Raw genomic sequence first — 18,876 nt, 5'->3', positions numbered from 1 at the left:
ATGGTGACTCTAAAAGTATCTGGCCAGAGTAGGGATGAATAGTAGAAATGGTTTCTACTGGTTCATCAATCGAGTCATCATCATTTGATCGAGATATATATAGTTAAGTATTTGGATTTGACATATTTCCATATCCATAGCCTTTTCGGGATGTATGATCGAAGGATTGAATTGCACGGTAACTCACCATGAAAGGATAATTTTGATATTTTCATCAAATTTTAAATCTTTCGGATAGTCATGACATATTGCTAGATGTCAATCTTGACTTGTGAACTTGATAGAATGAAAAGAGTTTAATTCAAGAATCAATTAGGAAGAGTCTTAGTTGATTGGGACTCTCGAGCTGACCTAATCCAATCAGATTTGGGTTACATCGAGAGTTTGGACTACTGCTGACTAGATTTGGAACCCAATGGGTCATACATAATAGAATTTGATCTTGGTCCAATCTATTTAAATTTATTATAAATTTAATGGGTTAATTAAATTGCTAGCACTTGAATTAATCCAAATTCTCAATTGGGTTCAGTACAAAGGTGTTTGGGCTAATCTAGTCTTGTTGCCTTGATCTAATATGATTGGATTTGAACCATCTAATTAATTAGTTGGTTTTATCTAGTTTTATGGAAGTGTTCCATGTGGAACCAGCCTCCTCCACATCAAACCACACAAGAAATATTTTGGGTGCCCCATTTATTTGGCATTATGAAGGAAGAGTCCTTCTTAATTACTTATCTTAATTTCTTTCCATGATTCCATGTATCCTTTGTTTTGTGCGCCATCAGATGGTTCCTAGGGGCATGTGGGCATGGAAGATATGGAGGAGTCCTTCTTTTGGAAGGAACACGATGCTATAAATTAAATGGGGCATTGATTTTATGCGATGTGAAATGGAGAGTCCATGTCACATTGGACTCTTATTTTTTTCTATTTATTTTCGTGCATTTTTTAATCCATCATGTCATCAAATGACCCTTGAAATTTTTGGTGTAGAAGAGAAGGAAGAGTTCTTCTCTGGCAAGAAAACCACACGCCAAAATATTTTGGACACCACCCTTTGTGCATTGAATTTTTGGAAGAGTCCTTAATGGAATGGACTCTTGGTTTCACACCTTTTCTTCTTATTCCACAAGCCAAGAGTTGGCATCTTAATTTTTTTGAAGTAGAGGAAGAGTCCTTCTACTGGTTAACCTCTTTAGTTTTCATGCAAACTCTTTGGATTACATGAAAAAAATTCAATGGTGGTGTGTAATAATTAAGGGATGCCAAGAGTTGGCATCCCATGGTATGTCCCTTGTTTTCTATTTAAGGGGGGCACCACTACCAGATTCTATGTGCCATTTTTGGCTGAGGATGGGCATGGAAATAAGGAAAAATAATGAAAAAAAAATTAAAAAAAGATTAAAAAAAGGAGAGAAAAAATGAAAAGGAAGGGAAGAGAGAAAATAGAAAGTATGAGATACTTATCCTGAAATCAAATTGTTCATGTATTGAATATAAAATCTGACTTGAGTGTGATGAGATCTTTTGGGAAAGGATTTCTAAAAAGATCTTAATGGAGGTCATAAAAGCATACAAGCAATGGTACAACGAGTTCTTGCAAAGGATGGTCGGCAGCGTACTTCTAAAGAAGGCTGCAGCACCATGACGAGTTGGGAAGGGCCCTAATCAATCCTGTGTGTATCACTGTTGGAGGGCTTCTACTTTGGAGTCTCGTAGAGATCTCAGAATCATCAGTTTATGGTCTTCATGGTGGTATATGACTTCTGATCTTCTCCTCATATGCATGTTTTTGTGGTTTGAATGTAATCATCAAGGGGTTCTTAGTGTTTTGAGTTTAATTGTTAAACTTTATTTTCAATTATTGAATGCATATTAAAAATTTTTGAAATTTATATTCTGTTGCATCATCGGAACCCAACACATGATAGAATTTTTTGAAAACTGTGAAAAGCATTCTCAAAGTACTTGAGAAGTACTAGAAGAGCAATGAATTAGAAGAGTTTCAAACAACAAACTATATTTGTCTCAGTTATTTGCTATCAGTTAAGATTGCTAAGAAAAGTCGCCTGATGAAAGAGTTCATCACTAGGTTGGGTGTGGTCTCATTAGGTATCCATGCACATCCTAAGGCACTTTCACCTCATTTATGATTTGATCATAAAATGAGTTTATATAAAGAACAGCATAATGGACCAGTTCACCAAGCCTTAACACAGCAGTAATGTGTTCACCATCCTGATTGCATAAGCATCAGGTGTAGGGGTGATTGATTTTAGTACAAATGAGAGATTGAAAGAATAATATCCTACAAGCCAATCACATGGGTGATGGGAAGGGCTTTTCTGTATTTTTTTTCCTACTCATTTGTATGACATTAGTTATTTTTATTCATGAGGTATTATGCTTTATCATTTACTGTATTATATTTTTATTATTATGATAAACCTCATAGATTAAGAAAATGATTTTAGGACCATGATGAGATCATACCAGTGAGATCTAAAATCTTGATAGTTCCAATCTAAAATATTTTCAGTCGTTGGATCATCGAGTCGGAGATCGATGATACCGGTAAGACTGGTACATCCTATGTATGCTCGATGGAGAAGGTGATTGATCTCACAATCACTTATATTGTGATGCTAATACAAGGATGTAGGTGCTCATTAGAGAATGAGTTCACAAAACTGACCCACAGGTAGAACATCTGATGGAGCCTTACAGCATATCAACAGATAGTTCTTCAGTAGGAGTGGTGCATGTGATCCTTTGACCTGAGATCATCATGGTACCTTATGTATATGGATCTTTACTTTGATTTATTTCCTAGCACACTACTTTGAGATGTGTGTGGGATATTCTGGGTATGGTGAAGTATGCATGGAGATTGTGAGTGGTCAATAAGGAATCGGTCACTTTTTGTAGGAGGAGAAAATATCCTATGTGATCTCATAGGATGATGACTTTGAGAGTTTCTAACCAGAGTAGGGATGAACAGTAGAAATAATTTTTACTGGTTCATCAATCGAGTCATCATCATCAGATTGAGATACATATAGATAGGTATTTGGGCTTGACATGATTCCATGCCCATAGCCTTTTCGGGATGTTGTATGATCGAAGGAATGAATTGCATGGTAACTCGCCATGGAAGGATAGTTTTTGATATTTTCATTAAATTTCAAATCTTTTGGGTGGTCATGATACATTGCTAGATGTCAATCTTGACTTGTGGACTCGTCAGAATTAAAAGAGTTTAATTCGAGAATCAATTAGGAAGAGTCGTAGTTGATTGGGACTCTTGAGCTGACCTAATCTAATCAGATTAGGGTTATGTCATGAGTCTGGATCCACTGCTGGCTAGATTTGAAACTCAATGGATCACACACAATAGAAATTTAGTCTTGATCCAATCTATTTATATTTATTGTAAATTCAATAGATTAATTAAATTACTAGCATATGAATTAACCCAAGTTTCCAATTGGGTTCAGGGCAAAAGTGTTTGTGCTGACCTTAACTTGTTGCCTTGATCTAATGTGATTGGGTTTGAACCTATACTTAAATAGGTGGCTGATCTGATTTTTATAAAAGAGTTTCATATAAAATCAACCTCCTCCATGCCATCACCACATGCCCACAATTAAATGTGTTGCCCCATTTATTTTGGTGTTAAGAAGGAAGAGTCCTTCTTAACGAAGACTCTTAAATTCCTTTTATTTCTCCATGCATTTCTTCATTCTTCGTGTCATGAGATGGCTCTTGGGATTGTGGGTGCAGAAGAGAAGGAAGAGTCCTTCTCTGGCAAGGAGTTTGAACACCAAAGTTAATTTGGATGCAATATATTTTTGTGCGTTATGGAAGAGTCCATCTTGTTATGGACTCTTGGTTTTTCTCATGCCATTTTCTTTTCCCACGCACCATGTGATGACGTCTTAATTTTTCTAGGCAGAAGAAGAGTCCTTCTACTGGTCAATCTCTTCTTATTTTATGCCATCCCTTTAGTTTCTACAGAGAAAAATTAATTTGTACCATGTAAGGAATAAGGGACGCCCAGAGTTGGCATCCCATGGTGTCGCCCCTTCTTTCCTATAAATAGAGGGTGCTACACCTATTTTTGTGTGCCAATTTGGGCTGAGGATAGGATTGAGAATGAAGAGAAAAAGAGAGGAAAAATCTAGGATAAATACAAGGAAAAAAGAGAAAAAAAATAGAAAGGAAGGGATGAGAAAATAGGAAAGCATGAGATGCTTGTCCTAAAATTAGGTTATTCATGTGTTGAACACTAAATCTAATTTTTGTGTGGTGAGATCATTTGAGGAAAGGTTCCTAGAGTGGTCCTAATGGAGGTCTTGAAGGCATACAAGTGATGGTGCAATCCATTCATGCAAAGGACGATCGACAGTGACCTTGCGAAGAAGGCTGCAACACCATGTCGAATTGGGAAGAACCCTAATCAGTCTCGTGTGGTCACCGTTGGAGAGCTTCTACTTTGGAGTCTTGTAGAGATCTCAAGATTACCAATTCATGATCTTCATGATGGTATATGGCTTCTGATTTTTTCTTGTTTTACATGCTTATTTTATTTGATTGTTCGATAATCTAGTTTAATTGTTAAACTTTATTTTCAATTATTGATTGCATATAAAAATTTTTAAAATTTATGTTCTGCTACATCACTGAAACCCAACATTAACCACCCTACGAAGTTCTTCCATTTTCTAGATCATCCTTCTTGTTGTTAATAGTAATATAAATTAAACTCAAAAGTTGTGGTCTTTGCCAAGTATTCCCCCGAAACAATCAAATATCATTGCTGATTATTAACACCAACTCTTGAACAAATGAAGTTCAAGGGTGTGAAATTATCTGTTGAGAAATGTGTCCCAAAAACCAATCATCAGCCTGTTGACGGTTGAGCAATCTTGTATGGTAATTGATTTGTTAATAAATAAAATATATTTGATATTTTCATCATAAGCATTCATTTTCTAATGAACTCCGTTGTTATGATAAAGTCCTTAGGACTATTTAGATTCGATAAAGAGAGGATTTATCGATTAATCCTTAAAATTGTTCATGACTAAATGATAGATTGTTAATAAGGATGATAGCTTCTATCGAGCATAGGTCGCTGTAGGCCATATGGGTTGGTTTTCTTAATCAAGGAGTGTGGAGACATTGGTATGGCATAGAGGTGAGATGTAAAGGTACATCATCATTGAACATGACCAACTCCAGAGCATTCTGCTATCGAGAATGACTCTGATGGGATATAGGTATAACTATCCCTTATACTTGAGATCACCTCAGTGACTTGCAAGCAACTCATCGTGCTTTGGTACTGGACTAGCTGAATTTCTAATTCAGTAACGAAAGGCTTCTGGATATAGTCAAGTACTTGCGAAGTCAGAGTGTGATCGAGATGGGATTGACCACTCCAAGAGTTGGAGAAGAACGAGTCACTGTATTTTAATTTAGTAAAACCTTGGCCAGGGTAATCCATCAAATGGATTTGATATTTTGAAATACAACGTGGACAACCTGATTAGAGTTGACAGTTGAACTCTGAGGTATCCTATGATCATTTTGGTCAAGGAGATGAATTATATGGAAACTATATCCGCATGGATTCTAAGGATGTTGTTCCACACATTCGATCTATCCGGTCATCGGGTACCATTGCTAGATGGTCACTTCGATTGGTATAAAAAATTATTTCTGTACTACTGGCTTAGGTTCAGACCTATGAGGTCACACACATTAGAGTTCATGATCCGATCGGATGGTTGATCAACGATTAAGAATCGTTCTAGGGTTAAATGATCAATACGATTGACATTTAATCTAGTGCAAGTATTGCAGGAGGATCGATTAGCAATTCGATTGCTAATTGACTTAATTTGATTAAGCCAATGGTCTAAGATTAAATCTAATTGAATATGATTTAATTAGAATTAGTTTGGACTTGATTGGATCAAGTCCAATTGGTTTATTGGATAAGCCAAATGCAAGGAAAAGACTAGTCCTAGTTCAATTAGGACTTGGGTCAACCTAATTTTTAATTTGATTAAAAAATTAAATCAGATTTAAATCTAATTTAATCTGATTAAATTAGATTCTTAATTGGGTTAAGATCTATTTTAATTATATTGATCTAATTTTGGTTTGATTTGATTTGAGAAACCAAATTAAAACAAGTCATAAGATAGAATCCTCGTAAGACTAGGATTCCACCTTGCGCCACATAAGCCCCCCCATGCCCTCTCTCTTATTCCGTGCCAATCCCCTCTTATTTTGTGTGACAAAAGCCCTCTCTCAGGTCTTTCCTATGCCCAAAAGGTTTCCTCCCTTCTTTCATATATGGAAAGTGGTTGTGGATCAAATCAAAGTAGGAATAAGTTTGGATTTCAAATTCTATGAGATAGAGTTTTAGAAATCCAAAACTCTTTTCTTTTAGCACCAAATTTATCCAATTTTTTTTTGAAATTTTTGTGGCTTTTAGGGCACACATTGTGCACCCTTTTCTGGTGGTCCATGCACAAAAATAAGGAGGAGGTGCCCAAGAGTTGGGTGCCCCTTATCTTGCCATGTTTGGATAAGCCTTGACTAGGTATTTGACCTAGACAAGGACTCTGTCATATCTCTCTCTATAAAATGAGTTTATTCATAAAATTTTTGAAGATTATAGAGATTTGAGAGACCTTTAGGGCATCCAAAAATTAGAGATAAAGACCTTTGGGTCATGGAGATATAATAGACACAAGACAAAGTGTCTAGGAGAGAGAAAAGAGAAGAAGAAGAGGATCTTCTTCTAGGGTTGTTAGTTTCATCTCTTTCCTTCCTCCATCTTGAGTTTTTTGAGAGTGTCTCAGATCTAAAAATCCTCTTCCTACTTCTCATCTTTAGAAGAGCCCAAATCAAGAAGAAGAAGGTACCTGATCAACCATCGAAGAAGGATCAGTGCAGTACTAGCATACTGTGCTGATTTTCTGAAGCAGGACTTCTGGTCGAGATTCGTGGGCTCGTGTGGATGACTCCTAAAGATCGAACGTGAGTGCGGTTTATAATATCATCCTCAAGCCTAGATCAGCAATGTTAGAATGTCTAACTTGCAAGATAATAGATCTTGTTGGTGCAAAAATCGGCCTGCGTCGGAGAAGCTGGAGTCGAGGGAGCCACGGTCGCCGTCGGGACCAGCAAAGGAAGTCTAAACCAGAGGTGGGGGTGCTCCGGCAAGACCCTTCGACGCTCAAGTCAGTTCTCTGCCTCAACAAAAATGAAGTGCTCGAACGAAAAATTTAGCAGAGTTTTGAGATAGAAAATGAGAGCTTATAGAATAACGTATCTGGGGTCCCCATTTTATAGGTGGAGGGTGCAATAGATGATAACGATGTTTGTAACCGTTTGGCAGTGGGCCGTTCGGGGCCAGGAGGAATTTGTTATGAAACGTAGTGGAGTGAAATCGTGGCCATCACTGCGATCTGCCACGTGGAGTCTATTGCGGAGAGCGAAGCGGCATCCATTGTCGCGACTTGCTAGAGGGTGGAGAAGCCGTGCGGTATCCATCACAGGAGGTGGAGTAGAGTAGTGGCCATTACCGTGGCCTGTCAGGGAGTGATGGAGCCGTGCGGGATCCGTCGCAAGAAGTGGAGCAGAGTCGTGGCCGTTACTGTGGCCTGCCAGGGAGTAATGGAGCCGCGCGGGATCTATCGCAGGAAGTGGAGCAGAGTCGTGGCCATTACTGTGGCCTGCCAGGGGGTTCAGGCCTGTCGGCCGAAGTTTGGTTGGGGTGCCTGGCGAAAAGGGGTAGCCATCATCCGAGAGGAGCTCGGATGCTACAAATTCGGTTGGGATGCCTTGGGCGCTATGGCGGTCGGCGAGGACCTCTTGCCATAGGAGCTCGGTCAGAGGCTTTCCGCAGATTCAGTTCGGTTTCGTGCAGACTTCGGCAAGGGGTCGACCGACGGTGGATGTCAGATGGCGCTGGAGGGGTTCATCCGCAATGGAAGCTCGAATGAAGGCTTACGGTGGGAATCTGGCACGGATCGCTCGTGGTAGAAACTTGAAGTAGATCATTTGTAGTGAAAACTCGGAGTGGGTCGCTTGCGGTAGGAGCTCAGGATGAGATCTACCCATAGTCAAAATCGGGGGCGAAGTCCGGCTCCCGTAGGAGCCCGAATGAAGTCTACCTGCGGTTGGAGCCGGGGATGAAGTCTGGCTCCCGTAGGAGTTCGGATGAAGTCTACCTGCAGTAGAAGTCGGGGACGAAGTCCGGCTCTCGTAGGAGTCCGGATGAAGTCTACCTGTGGTTGGAGCCGGAGATGAAGTCCAGCTCCCGTAGGAGTCCGGATGAAGTCTACCTGCAGTAGAAGTCGGAGATGAAGTCCGGCTCCCATAGCAGTCCGGATGAAGTCTACCTGCGGTTGGAGCCGGGGACGAAGTCCGGCTCCCGTAGGAGTCCGGATGAAGTCTACTTGCAGTAGAAGTCGGGGACGAAGTCCGGCTCCCGTACGAGTCCGGATGAAGTATACCTGCAGTAGAAGTCGGGGACGAAGTCCGGCTCCCGTAGGAGTCCGGATGAAGTATACCTACAGTAGAAGTCGGGGATGAAGTCTGCCTCCCGTAGGAGTCCGGATGAAGTCTACCTGCAGTAGAAGTCAGAGACGAAGTCCGGCTCCCGTAGGAGTCCGGATGAAGTATACCCGCAGTAGAAGTCGGGGACAAAGTCCGGCTCCCGTAGGAGTCCGGATGAAGTCTACCTACAGTAGAAGTCAGGGACGAAGTCCAGCTTCCGTAGGAGTCCGGATGAAGTATACCTGCAGTAGAAGTCGGGGATGAAGTCCGGCTCTCGTAGGAGTCCGGATGAAGTATCCCTACAGTAGAAGTCGGGGACAAAGTCTGGCTCCCGTAGGAGTTCGGATGAAGTCTACCTGCAGTAGAAGTCGGGGATGAAGTCCGGCTCCCGTAGGAGTCCGGATGAAGTATACCTGCAGTAGAAGTCGGGGATGAAGTCCGGCTCTCGTAGGAGTCCAGATGAAGTATACCTGCAGTAGAAGTCGGAGGATGAAGTCCGGCTCCCGTAGGAGTCCAGCTGAAGTCTAGAAGGTGGTCGACCACCGCCAGGACTTGGGCGAAGTCCGCTCGTCGCGGAGAATCCGGCCTACACTGGTGGCGGTTTATCCGTCGGCAGATCTTGGGAACGTTAAGAGGCTCGACCGTCGGAGAGGCCTGGGAAGATGCCGTCGAAGGTCGGACGTCGATTGAACCCCCGAAGGGTCACACTTGGCGTGAACTTCGGCTGAGGGGGTATTTTATACCCAACACCAGTCCCCCTACTTTCGAGTTCGAGTTTCGAATGGAGGAAGTACAGAGAAATTTCACAGCCGAAGTTATCCCCTTGGATCCTGTGCACAATCGTCTTCAGATATTTTGGCATTTAATGCACGCGTGCCAGAGTCTTTTCAAATAGGGGCGATCCGAAGGGACCTTTCGAAATTTCCGCTGGAGCGCTGGCCCAGGTACGACGAAGTAATGGCCCTGTCAGCTGTCAGCCACTTTTAGCCGCCTGCTGTGGCGAGTGGGACACGTGGCGAGCTCGGGCCGGTCTGGGGAGATCCGCGATCATTATAGCGCCGGATCCCAGGGGCTATTTAAACCCGCCTTTCCGCCTTCGAGAGTCTCACTCCGTCTGAAAGTTTCGTCGGTGTCTACCTTCCCTTCGAGAGCTCTGACCCTCTTTGGCGTCCATCTTGGCCCTAGGCGTTCTTCGAGTCATCCCTATCCTCGCATCTCTGCATCTTTCGGAGCGACTTAGGTTAGTCCCGAAACTTTCGTCTCTCTTCCTGCCATCTAGGTGCCCTTTCTCCTCCATTTTTCTTCTACCGCGTTCCCTTGGTTTGGTCCCCCGTGAACTTTTTGCTTCTTATTTCGCCTGATTTCTCTGAGATTTTTAGGGTCCGTATTTGAAATGTCTTCTGGCACTTCCACCTCTAGTGGTTCCGAGAGTTCATCCACCTCAGCCCCCCAGGACCCTCATACTATAGACGAACCCTCATCTAGGACTGAGTCCTGCCTGGTTTTTGCACCAGGCGCCATTCCTTGCTCCTTGACTCCGGATGAGCTTTTGCTGATAAGAGTTCAATACGGAGTTCCTCCGGAGTACAATCTGGAGCTTTTTGATCCTGCCGACCGGGCCAGCACCCCTCCGTCTGGCCGTTTCTGCCTGTATCAGGAGGCTTTCTGTGCTGGGCTCTGCCTTCTGCTTCCGCCCTTCGTCGTCGCTCTTTTCCATTTTTTAGACATCTCCTTGGCTTCAGTCGTGCCTAATTCCTTTAGATTTCTGATAGGGTTCCTCTCCCTTTGCCACGTAGTCGAAGTTTAGCCATCTCTTTCTTTGTTTAGACATTTTTACACTTTCAAGCGCCACCCCTCGATCAAGGACTGGTGGTACTTCTCCCCCCAGTTCGGTAAGAAGGGGTTACTGAAGGGTGCTCCCTCTTCAATCCATAATTGGAAGGGGAAGTACCTCTACGTCCAGTGCCCGACCTTGAAGCTGGGACTGGCCCCTTGGGGCTCTCTGAGGGACTCTATCCGCTGGGCCCCCAGCCTGGGGGAGGACGATCTTCAGGTCGCCCGAAAGCTTCTCAGTTATTCGGCTCCTTCCCTTCCTAACCTTCTGAAGGAGTAGTTTTTGTTCAACATCGGCTTGAGCCCCCTGGATCCTACGAGTATCCCATCTTTCCTTTCTCCTTCCTTTCGCCTGCTCTTCTTCTCTCTTCTTTTTCTTTCTTTTCTTTTTTTTTTCTCTCTTTTTTTTTACGTGTCACTTCTTTCTTTTTCACTCCATTACTGATCTCCTTTTTTTTTTAGGAATGGACGCCGAAGCAGCACGGATGCTCGCCAGGGGTCTCAAGGCCCACAAAAGAAAAGGTGCTGCGGCCTCTGGATCGGCAAAGAAGGCCAGAACGGAGGAGATGAGCTCGGTCACGCCTGCCCAGGCGGCCTTCGCAGTCGATGTTCCTTCGGATGTTGAACCTCCGGCTCCCCGGGCCTCTTCAAGGGGTCCCCCCACTGAGGTTCCTGCTTCGGGGATCCGCTTCGAGGAGGTGTCTGGGGTCGAGAGGGGGAGGAGAAGAAAGTCGGTGGCCCACAGGGTGAGTAGCCATCGGGCCGCCATTGAAGATTCCCACAGTTTCGAGGAAGAGCCAAGGTAGAATCCCTTCAATGATAGGGACTTGATAAAGCGGCTGATCGACGGCTGCATCCTGCCCAAGGTCGTCCAGAGGATTGATCGCGCCGATCCCGAATAGCGGGTTTGAGACTCCCTAGGATCCTTTCTCGAGGTAAACAGGTTCACCTTCTCCCATTTCCTCGCTCTTTCATTTAATTAATTCCTCAACTTTCATTCTGACCTCTTGGCCGCCCTTGCAGATCGGACACCAGCTCCTTGCCAACATCGAGGCGACGAATCGGGCGAGAAGGGATGCCATCCAGATGGAGGAGAGTCGCCAGGCCGAAGTTGCCCGCTTCAAAGAAAAGGTTGCTGAAGTAGCCAACCTCTAAGAGGCCCTTGAGAAAGAAAAGCAGACCTCGAAGGAGACGGTGAGGAAGGCGGAGGCCGAGGTTGCAAATTTGATGGAGCAGATTTCGGTCCTGATCTCGGAGGCCAGGATTCTAGCAGTGGAGGAGTTCAAGGCCTCCACGGAGATGAGGGACCTGAACATCAAATTCGGCCAAGAAGCATTCATTAAGGGGTTCGAGCTCTGTCAGGAGAAGGTGGTTAAGAAATTTTTCGAGCTCGACCTCAGCTTCTTGGACGAGGCGTCTGAAGATGCAGTCGGGCCCTCTCCCACTGCCACTGCCACCACAGCACCCCTTCCAGGAACACCGAGCTCCCCGACTCCTACCTCAGAGGTCTGAGACCTCTGACTTTGTATTTTTTTTTATTGTATTTTTTTTTCTTTTTTCTCTTGTCTTTAAGAAACATTCAATCAATAAAATTGGGTTTCTCCTTATAGAGGGCTTCTCCTCTCTTCTTCCCCCCTCTCTCCCCCCCTTTTTTTTTTGCAATGAGATGCGCCTTGACGCTTTTGTCTCCCGATGGCAGTGTCCTGCCGAAGCGCTTTCCTTGCCACAGAGAATTCCACTGAAGTCATTGATCCAATGTCTGAAGAAGAAAGTTCATCATTTGACAAAGAGGTCGAAGGAGATGGATGGCGAACTTCGCAGGTTGAGGGAGAGTCACTCTGAGGCTACCGTGGAGGCCACCCACTTTTGGAACCTCCACGTGAAGGGGATCATGGAGTATAACCGGAGGAAAGCAAACTTTGAGAAGGAGCTCGAGGAACACAAGAAGCGCATCATGAAGCAGCATCATTGTCCGAAAGGCCTCCAGGTGATCAACTGGGTCCGAAGTCCCATCGTAGTTTTCAAATTGAGGGAGCTTGAAGTTTGGCGGGATCAGCTCCTGCATGATCATTTGAGAAAAGGGGGGGCCAGTACAAATGTCCTCACCATAAGCGGGGGGAGCGTGGCGGAGTTCTTCGATCCGCCGGTTCATCTCCTGGAGCTCCAGTCCAGGAAATCCTCTCGACTACGGGTCTCGACGGTCTTCTGGCAGAATGGAGGTAGAGACCTTCCAGGGGTGGAATCGTGATCCGACTGAGGGCTCTCCACCCTCAAATTCATCTTTCCGAGAAAGATGGTGTGACTGGCCCAAGTGGCCCGACCTACCGCCGGATTTTGGAGTTCCGACGACATTCTCTCCAGCCGCACTGACGCTTGCGGCTATTGCTGCTGCTGCATGGCCTGCACCGCTTCAGCGAGGCCTCTGACCTGCTGGGCCAGTAAGTCGAATTGTTCCACGCCAACCGCCATAGCCGGAGGAGGGGGAGAAGGCTGGGAAACTAGAGGTGAAGCCAGAGCCTGGGATCTGGCTGCGGAGGCCGTGGATCATCGTGTGGATGCTTTGCGGGGAGGCATCGGGCGAAGATCTAGTGGGGGAAGGAGGAGAGATCATCGAAAAAGATGACTGGAGGCGGTCCCATTGAGTGCTCCTTTAAGAATAAGGGTACTGCGAAGACACAGGTCCCTTCCTCTAGCGCCAATCCTGTTGGTGCAAAAATCCGCCTGCGTCGGAGAAGCTGGAGTCGAGGGAGCCACGGTCACCGTCGGGACCTGCAAAGGAAGTCTAAACCGAAGGTGGGGGTGCTCCGGCAAGACCCTCCGAGGCTCAAGTTAGTTCTCTATCTCAATAAGAATGGAGTGCTTGAACGAAAAATTTAGTAGAATTTTGAGATAGGAAATGAGAGCTTAGAGAATAACGTATCTGGGGTCCCTTTTTTATAGGTGGAGGGTGCAATAGATGATAGCGACGTTTGTAACCGTCTGGCAGTGGGCCGTTCGGGGCCAGGAGAAATTTGTTATGAAACATAGTGGAGTGAAATCGTGGCCATCACTGCGATCTGCCACGTGAAGTCTGTTGCAGGGAGTGAAGCGACGTCCGTTGTCGCGACTTGTCAGAGGGTGGAGAAGCCGCGCGGTATCCGTCACAGGAGGTGGAGCAGAGTAGTGGCCATTACCGTGGCCTGTCAGGGAGTGATGGAGCCACGCGGGATCCATCGCAGGAAGTGGAGCAGAGTCGTGGCTGTTATTGTGGCCTGCCAGGGAGTAATGGAGCCGCGCGGGATCCGTCGCAGGAAGTGGAGCAGAGTCATGGCCGTTACTGTGGCTTGCCAGGGAGTAATGGAGCCGCACGGGATCCATCGTAGGAAGTGGAGCAGAGTCGTGGCCATTACCGTGGCCTGCCAGGGGGTTCAGGCCTGTCGGTCGAAGTTCGGTTGGGGTGCCTGGCGAAAAAGGGTAGCCATCCATCTGAGAGGAGCTTGGATGCTACAAATCTGGTTGGGGTGCCTTGGGCGCTACGACGGCCGGCGAGGACCTCTTGCCGTAAGAGCTCGGTCAGAGGCTTTCCGCAGATGCAGTTCGATTTCGTGCAGACTTCGACAAGGGGTCGACCGGCGGCGGATGTCAGACGGCGCTGGAGGGGTTCGTCCGTAATGAAAGCTTGGATGAAGGCTTATGGTGGGAATCCGGCACGGACCGCTCGTGGTAGAAACTTGAAGTAGATCGTTTGTAGCAGAAACTCGGAGCGGGTCGCTTGCGGTAGGAGCTCGGGATGAGATCTACTCGTAGTCAAAATCGAGGGCGAAGTCTGGCTCCCATAGGAGCCCGGATGAAGTCTACCTGCGGTTGGAGCCGGGGACGAAGTCTGGCTCCCGTAGGAGTCCGGATGAAGTCTACCTGCAGTAGAAGTCGGGGATGAAGTCCGGCTCCCGTAGGAGTCCGGATGAAGTCTACCTGCGGTTGGAGCCGGGGACGAAGTCCGGCTCCCGTAGGAGTCCGGATGAAGTCTACCTGCAGTAGAAGTCGGGGACGAAGTCTGGCTCCCGTAGGAGTTCGGATGAAGTCTACCTGCGGTTGGAGCCGGGGATGAAGTCCGGCTCCCGTAGGAGTCCGGATGAAGTCTACCTGCAGTAGAAGTCGGGGATGAAGTCCGGCTCGCGTAGGAGTCCGGATGAAGTATACCTGTAGTAGAAGTCGGGGACGAAGTCCGGCTCCCGTAGGAGTCCGAATGAAGTCTACCTGTAGTAGAAGTCGAGGACGAAGTCTGGCTCCCGTAGGAGTCCGAATAAAGTATACCTGCAGTAGAAGTTGGGGACGAAGTCCGGCTCCCGTAGGAGTCCGGATGAAGTCTACCTGCAGTAGAAGTCAGGGATGAAGTCCGGCTCCCGTAGGAGTCCGGATGAAGTATACCTGCAGTAGAAGTCGAGGACGAAGTCCGACTCCTGTAGGAGTCTGGATGAAGTATACCTGCAGTAGAAGTCGGGGACAAAGTCCGGCTCCCGTAGGAGTTCGGATGAAGTCTACTGCAGTAGAAGTCGGGAACGAAGTCCGGCTCCCGTAGGAGTCCAGATGAAGTATACCTGCAGTAGAAGTCGGGGACGAAGTCCGGCTCCCGTAGGAGTCCGGATGAAGTATACCTGCAGTAGAAGTCGGGGATGAAGTCCGGCTCCCGTAGGAGTCCGGCTCCCGTAGGAGTCCAACTGAAGTCTAGAAGGTGGTCGACCACCACCAGGACTTGGGCGAAGTCCGCCCGTCGTGGAGAATCCGGCCTACACTGGTGGCGGTTTATCGCCGGCAGATCTTGGGAACATTACGGAGGCTCGGCCGTCGGAGAGGGTCGGGAAGTGCCGCCGAAGGCCGGACGTCGGTTGAACCCCCGGAGGGTCACACCTGGCACGAACTTCGGCTGAGGGGATATTTTTAATACATATATTCGATGTAGTATAGAAACATGTTGATATGATCAACATGTAGTTCATGCTCTATATATTTTAATTTCTGATTTAATGCTATGTAATAATCATGTAATAAAATTTTAGATCTAGGGATTCTCTGGTTTTAGAAAATAAATTTTGATTTATTTTAGTCTTCCGCTGCCTAATCTTGAAAAAGTTTCAAGATCTAACCCTGAAACCCTAGATTTTGTTTCTTCATTATCAATGCTAAATGTATCCACAATGTAGCTTTCTGACCTTTTGTATCTTTTAGTTTATTATTTTTGTCCTGTGGACCTAATTACAGTTATCTGGCAATCAATGGAAGAGGCTCCTATCCTGTCAATGATACAATATGTCCAATTAGAATTATTATGTCTAGGGAGAATAGTCCCCAATCAGCACAATCTAGAAAAATATTGTTAAATTGGAAATTATAGTTCTTCATTCAATGTCTCATTTATGATATCACCAGGAGATATATTGATTCATTAGAGTATAGACCATAGAAATACTCTGCTTAAAATTATTTGTCTTCCTTTATCGAATAACTACATTTCAGAGAAAGCAAGAAGTAATGTATCGGTCTTCCTGGAACAGTCATTAATTTTATATAGTGTGCTTGAGAATCTGTCATAATTTTTGGACATCTAGTTGTGCAACTTTTGGGCAATACTCATAATGCACACGGGTAAACTAATATACCATTTTCATCGTTTAAATTCAGTATACCCCAAATTACACAAATAGTTCATGCATGACTCATCAAATCTCAGGAGAAACTAGCCAAAAGTTCAATTTATGTTCATCAGAGGTGATCTTTCCCTATATGTGTCTTAAGTTCATTTTAGCGATTATATATCCTGCTAGCACTAGCCATTCTTTGTGTACTTGCTTCCAATACATGCCTTCTTTTATAAATTCAAGGAGAGATATATTTACTCTATAATATATATGTATGTATGTATGAGCAAGAGTACAATTCATGTAAATAGGAGATTCTCTTTTTCTTTTTCTTCGTTTCTTTAGTTTGCTTAGTAGAGATCTTAACACGCAACATACATTTGAATCTTCACAGGGCCAGGCTGGGGGCGTTATTGCGTCGGCCCGATTCAATTCCTGGTGTGCTATGGTGCAGTCGTTGGCTGTACACTATTGGGAGGCCAAACAATGAAGGTTGGTTAACTCCTAATTTAGATTCATGTTATTCATGGAATAGGATGAGTTTGAATTCACCTAAAGTAAGCATTTCTTGATTGCTTCTTGCAAGTTGGAATTCAGTCCATATACTTGATCTCGAGACCAAATGGGATGGCGAAGCTTTATGAATTTGTAGTCGTCTTTGGGGCCTTCATGCTGACTCTAGCACAAATCCCATCATTTCACTCATTAAGGCACATTAATCTCGTATCCCTCATGCTTTGCCTTGCCTACAGTGCTGCTACCACCGCAGGTTCCATCTATGCAGGTTGGCTCTTCTTATACCATTCACTGGCACTCCCTCTCAGGGAATTGATCATATGCTTCCTTTTAGTCAAATGAATAAAAGCCTACAGCAATGTTGCATACATTTTGATTAGAGAGAATTTGTCACAGGACACTCAGCCCATGCACCATCAAAGGACTACTCAGTTTCAGGCGATAGGCAAGACCGTGTCCTTGGTGCATTCAGTGCTATTGCCATCATTGCAACCACCTATGGGAACGGAATCATCCCAGAAATACAGGTAAGTTACCTTTCTAATCCCTCATCCTCAGTGAATTTTGGTAATTAAGCGGTGATGCCAGATAGCCTATGTAAAATCTCCTGCTACTAGTATTAGGTAAACTGAGGTTGGATTCACCTTAATCAGGGATGAGGTTCAGTATTTATTGAGGTAGTTCTGTGCACAATGTGTAGTCCAAAATTGTCTGTAGATCACATCCACGGAGAGAGGGTTATCTCACAATATGCACTCTGGTTTATCTGACATTAAACTAATTGCAGGCAACAGCTGCTGCTCCTGTGAAAGGAAAGATGTTCAAGGGCCTCTGTCTTTGCTACACAGTCGTTGTAACTACATTCTTCAGCGTCGCAGTGTCAGGGTACTGGGCCTTTGGGAATCAAGCAGACAGCATTATTCTAAGTAACTTCATCGTTGGTGACACCACTCTAGTCCCCAAGTGGTTCCTTGTGATGACGAATGTCTTCGCCCTCCTCCAACTCGCTGCTGTAGGAGTGGTATGTAATGACATGCACAGAGTTGACCAAATTAGTTCATGCTAATTTCCTGCATCACGAAAAATAGTTTTATTTAGCTGTCTTTATGGATGGCATGCAGGTCTATTTGCAACCAACAAATGAGGTGCTGGAAGGGCTGTCTTCAGACCCAAAGATGGACCAGTACTCTGCTCGAAATGTAGTGCCAAGGCTCATCTTTCGGTCACTGTCCATCGTCATAGCAACAACCATTGCTGCCATGCTTCCCTTCTTTGGAGACCTCAATGCACTTATTGGGGCCTTCGGATTTTTGCCTCTAGATTTTGTGATGCCAGCAGTTCTATACAATGTCACTTTCAAGCCATCTAAAAGAGACCTGGTGTTTTGGTTAAATGCTACCATATCCACGGTCTTCTCAGGACTCGCAGTGTTGGGGTCTATCTCTGCTGTTCGGCAGATTGCTTTGGATGCGAAGAACTACAAATTGTTTGCCAATGTGTCATGAGTAGGAAAAGTGAACATTCGTGCACATTACTCAGCCTCAATCTCGATTGCCCCATTGCAAGCAACATGTGCCCTATAAAAGAGTTAACAAGGCAAGGACAATCTATTTCAGACTGCCAATTTTCAACACTATCCTACTAGCTGATGATTCTTGTATTCTGAGAAATGGTGTAAAAAATTTGTACGTTTCTCCCAGCTGTGACACTTAGATTAAAATATATATATATAGTTAATTTAAAATAATCCTGGATTTTGTGGGAGACGTAGCTACGAGGTTGGGTTGGAAATTTGAGTCATTATAAGTATCTGGGGTAGCCGTTGTCTGTTCGGAATTTGGGACTGATTGGGAAGTCTGTCATCAAGTTAGCAGGATGGAATAATAAAATGCTGTGCATTGGAAGCCGGCTAGTCATGCTCAATGCTGTGTTTACCTCCTTCCCAGTGTATTTCAGGTCCATATTTAAGCTTTCAACCTGGGTAATATGGAGAATACATAGAATCATACGTGCCTTTTTCTGGAAAGGGATGAAGAAGACCTCGGTCTTTTACTGTTTGGTTGCTTGGAATCCTTTGTGCAAGTCTACGAAGCAGCGAGGCTTAGGAGTTGAGAAAAAGTTTAATATGACTCTTCTCTGCAAATGGTATTGGAGATATTTCAGGAAGTCATAGTGGAGAAATATTGTGTGTTCCTATCTTTTGGGGTAGGCTTATCCTTGTCAAGGCTGTCGTCTCGGCTATGCCACTCTTTCTGTATGTCCCTATTCAAACTCCTTTCATGGTTAGCTAAAAAATTAGATTTTATTAGGAGGCCCTGCCTTTGGAAAG

The 18,876-nt window shown here is 45.0% G+C and overlaps 1 protein-coding gene across 4 annotated transcripts in view; it reads left to right on the top strand.

Moving 5' to 3' along the window:
- Window positions 1-18,294, top strand: part of LOC105035610 (GABA transporter 1) — a 99,670-nt gene extending 81,376 nt beyond the window's left edge. For 3 of the 4 annotated variants that reach the window (XM_073262270.1, XM_073262273.1, XM_073262271.1), the window contains 5 exons: window positions 16,426-16,523; window positions 16,629-16,815; window positions 16,944-17,074; window positions 17,335-17,568; window positions 17,669-18,294. In XM_073262270.1, coding sequence (XP_073118371.1) covers window positions 16,426-16,523; window positions 16,629-16,815; window positions 16,944-17,074; window positions 17,335-17,568; window positions 17,669-18,052 — 1,034 coding nt within the window. In that variant the 3' untranslated portion in view covers window positions 18,053-18,294. Of the gene's footprint in view, window positions 1-3,204; window positions 4,549-16,425; window positions 16,524-16,628; window positions 16,816-16,943; window positions 17,075-17,334; window positions 17,569-17,668 lie in introns of those variants that run through there. The other variant, XM_073262272.1, reaches the window with a different exon arrangement.
- Window positions 18,295-18,876: the final 582 nt, after the last annotated feature.

The sequence above is a fragment of the Elaeis guineensis genome, chromosome 8 (genome assembly GCF_000442705.2).
Source record: "Elaeis guineensis isolate ETL-2024a chromosome 8, EG11, whole genome shotgun sequence".
NCBI lineage: Eukaryota > Viridiplantae > Streptophyta > Magnoliopsida > Arecales > Arecaceae > Elaeis > Elaeis guineensis.
The sequence above is the reverse complement of the archived record's forward strand: the minus strand, read 5'-3'. Positions and strand labels throughout refer to the sequence as shown.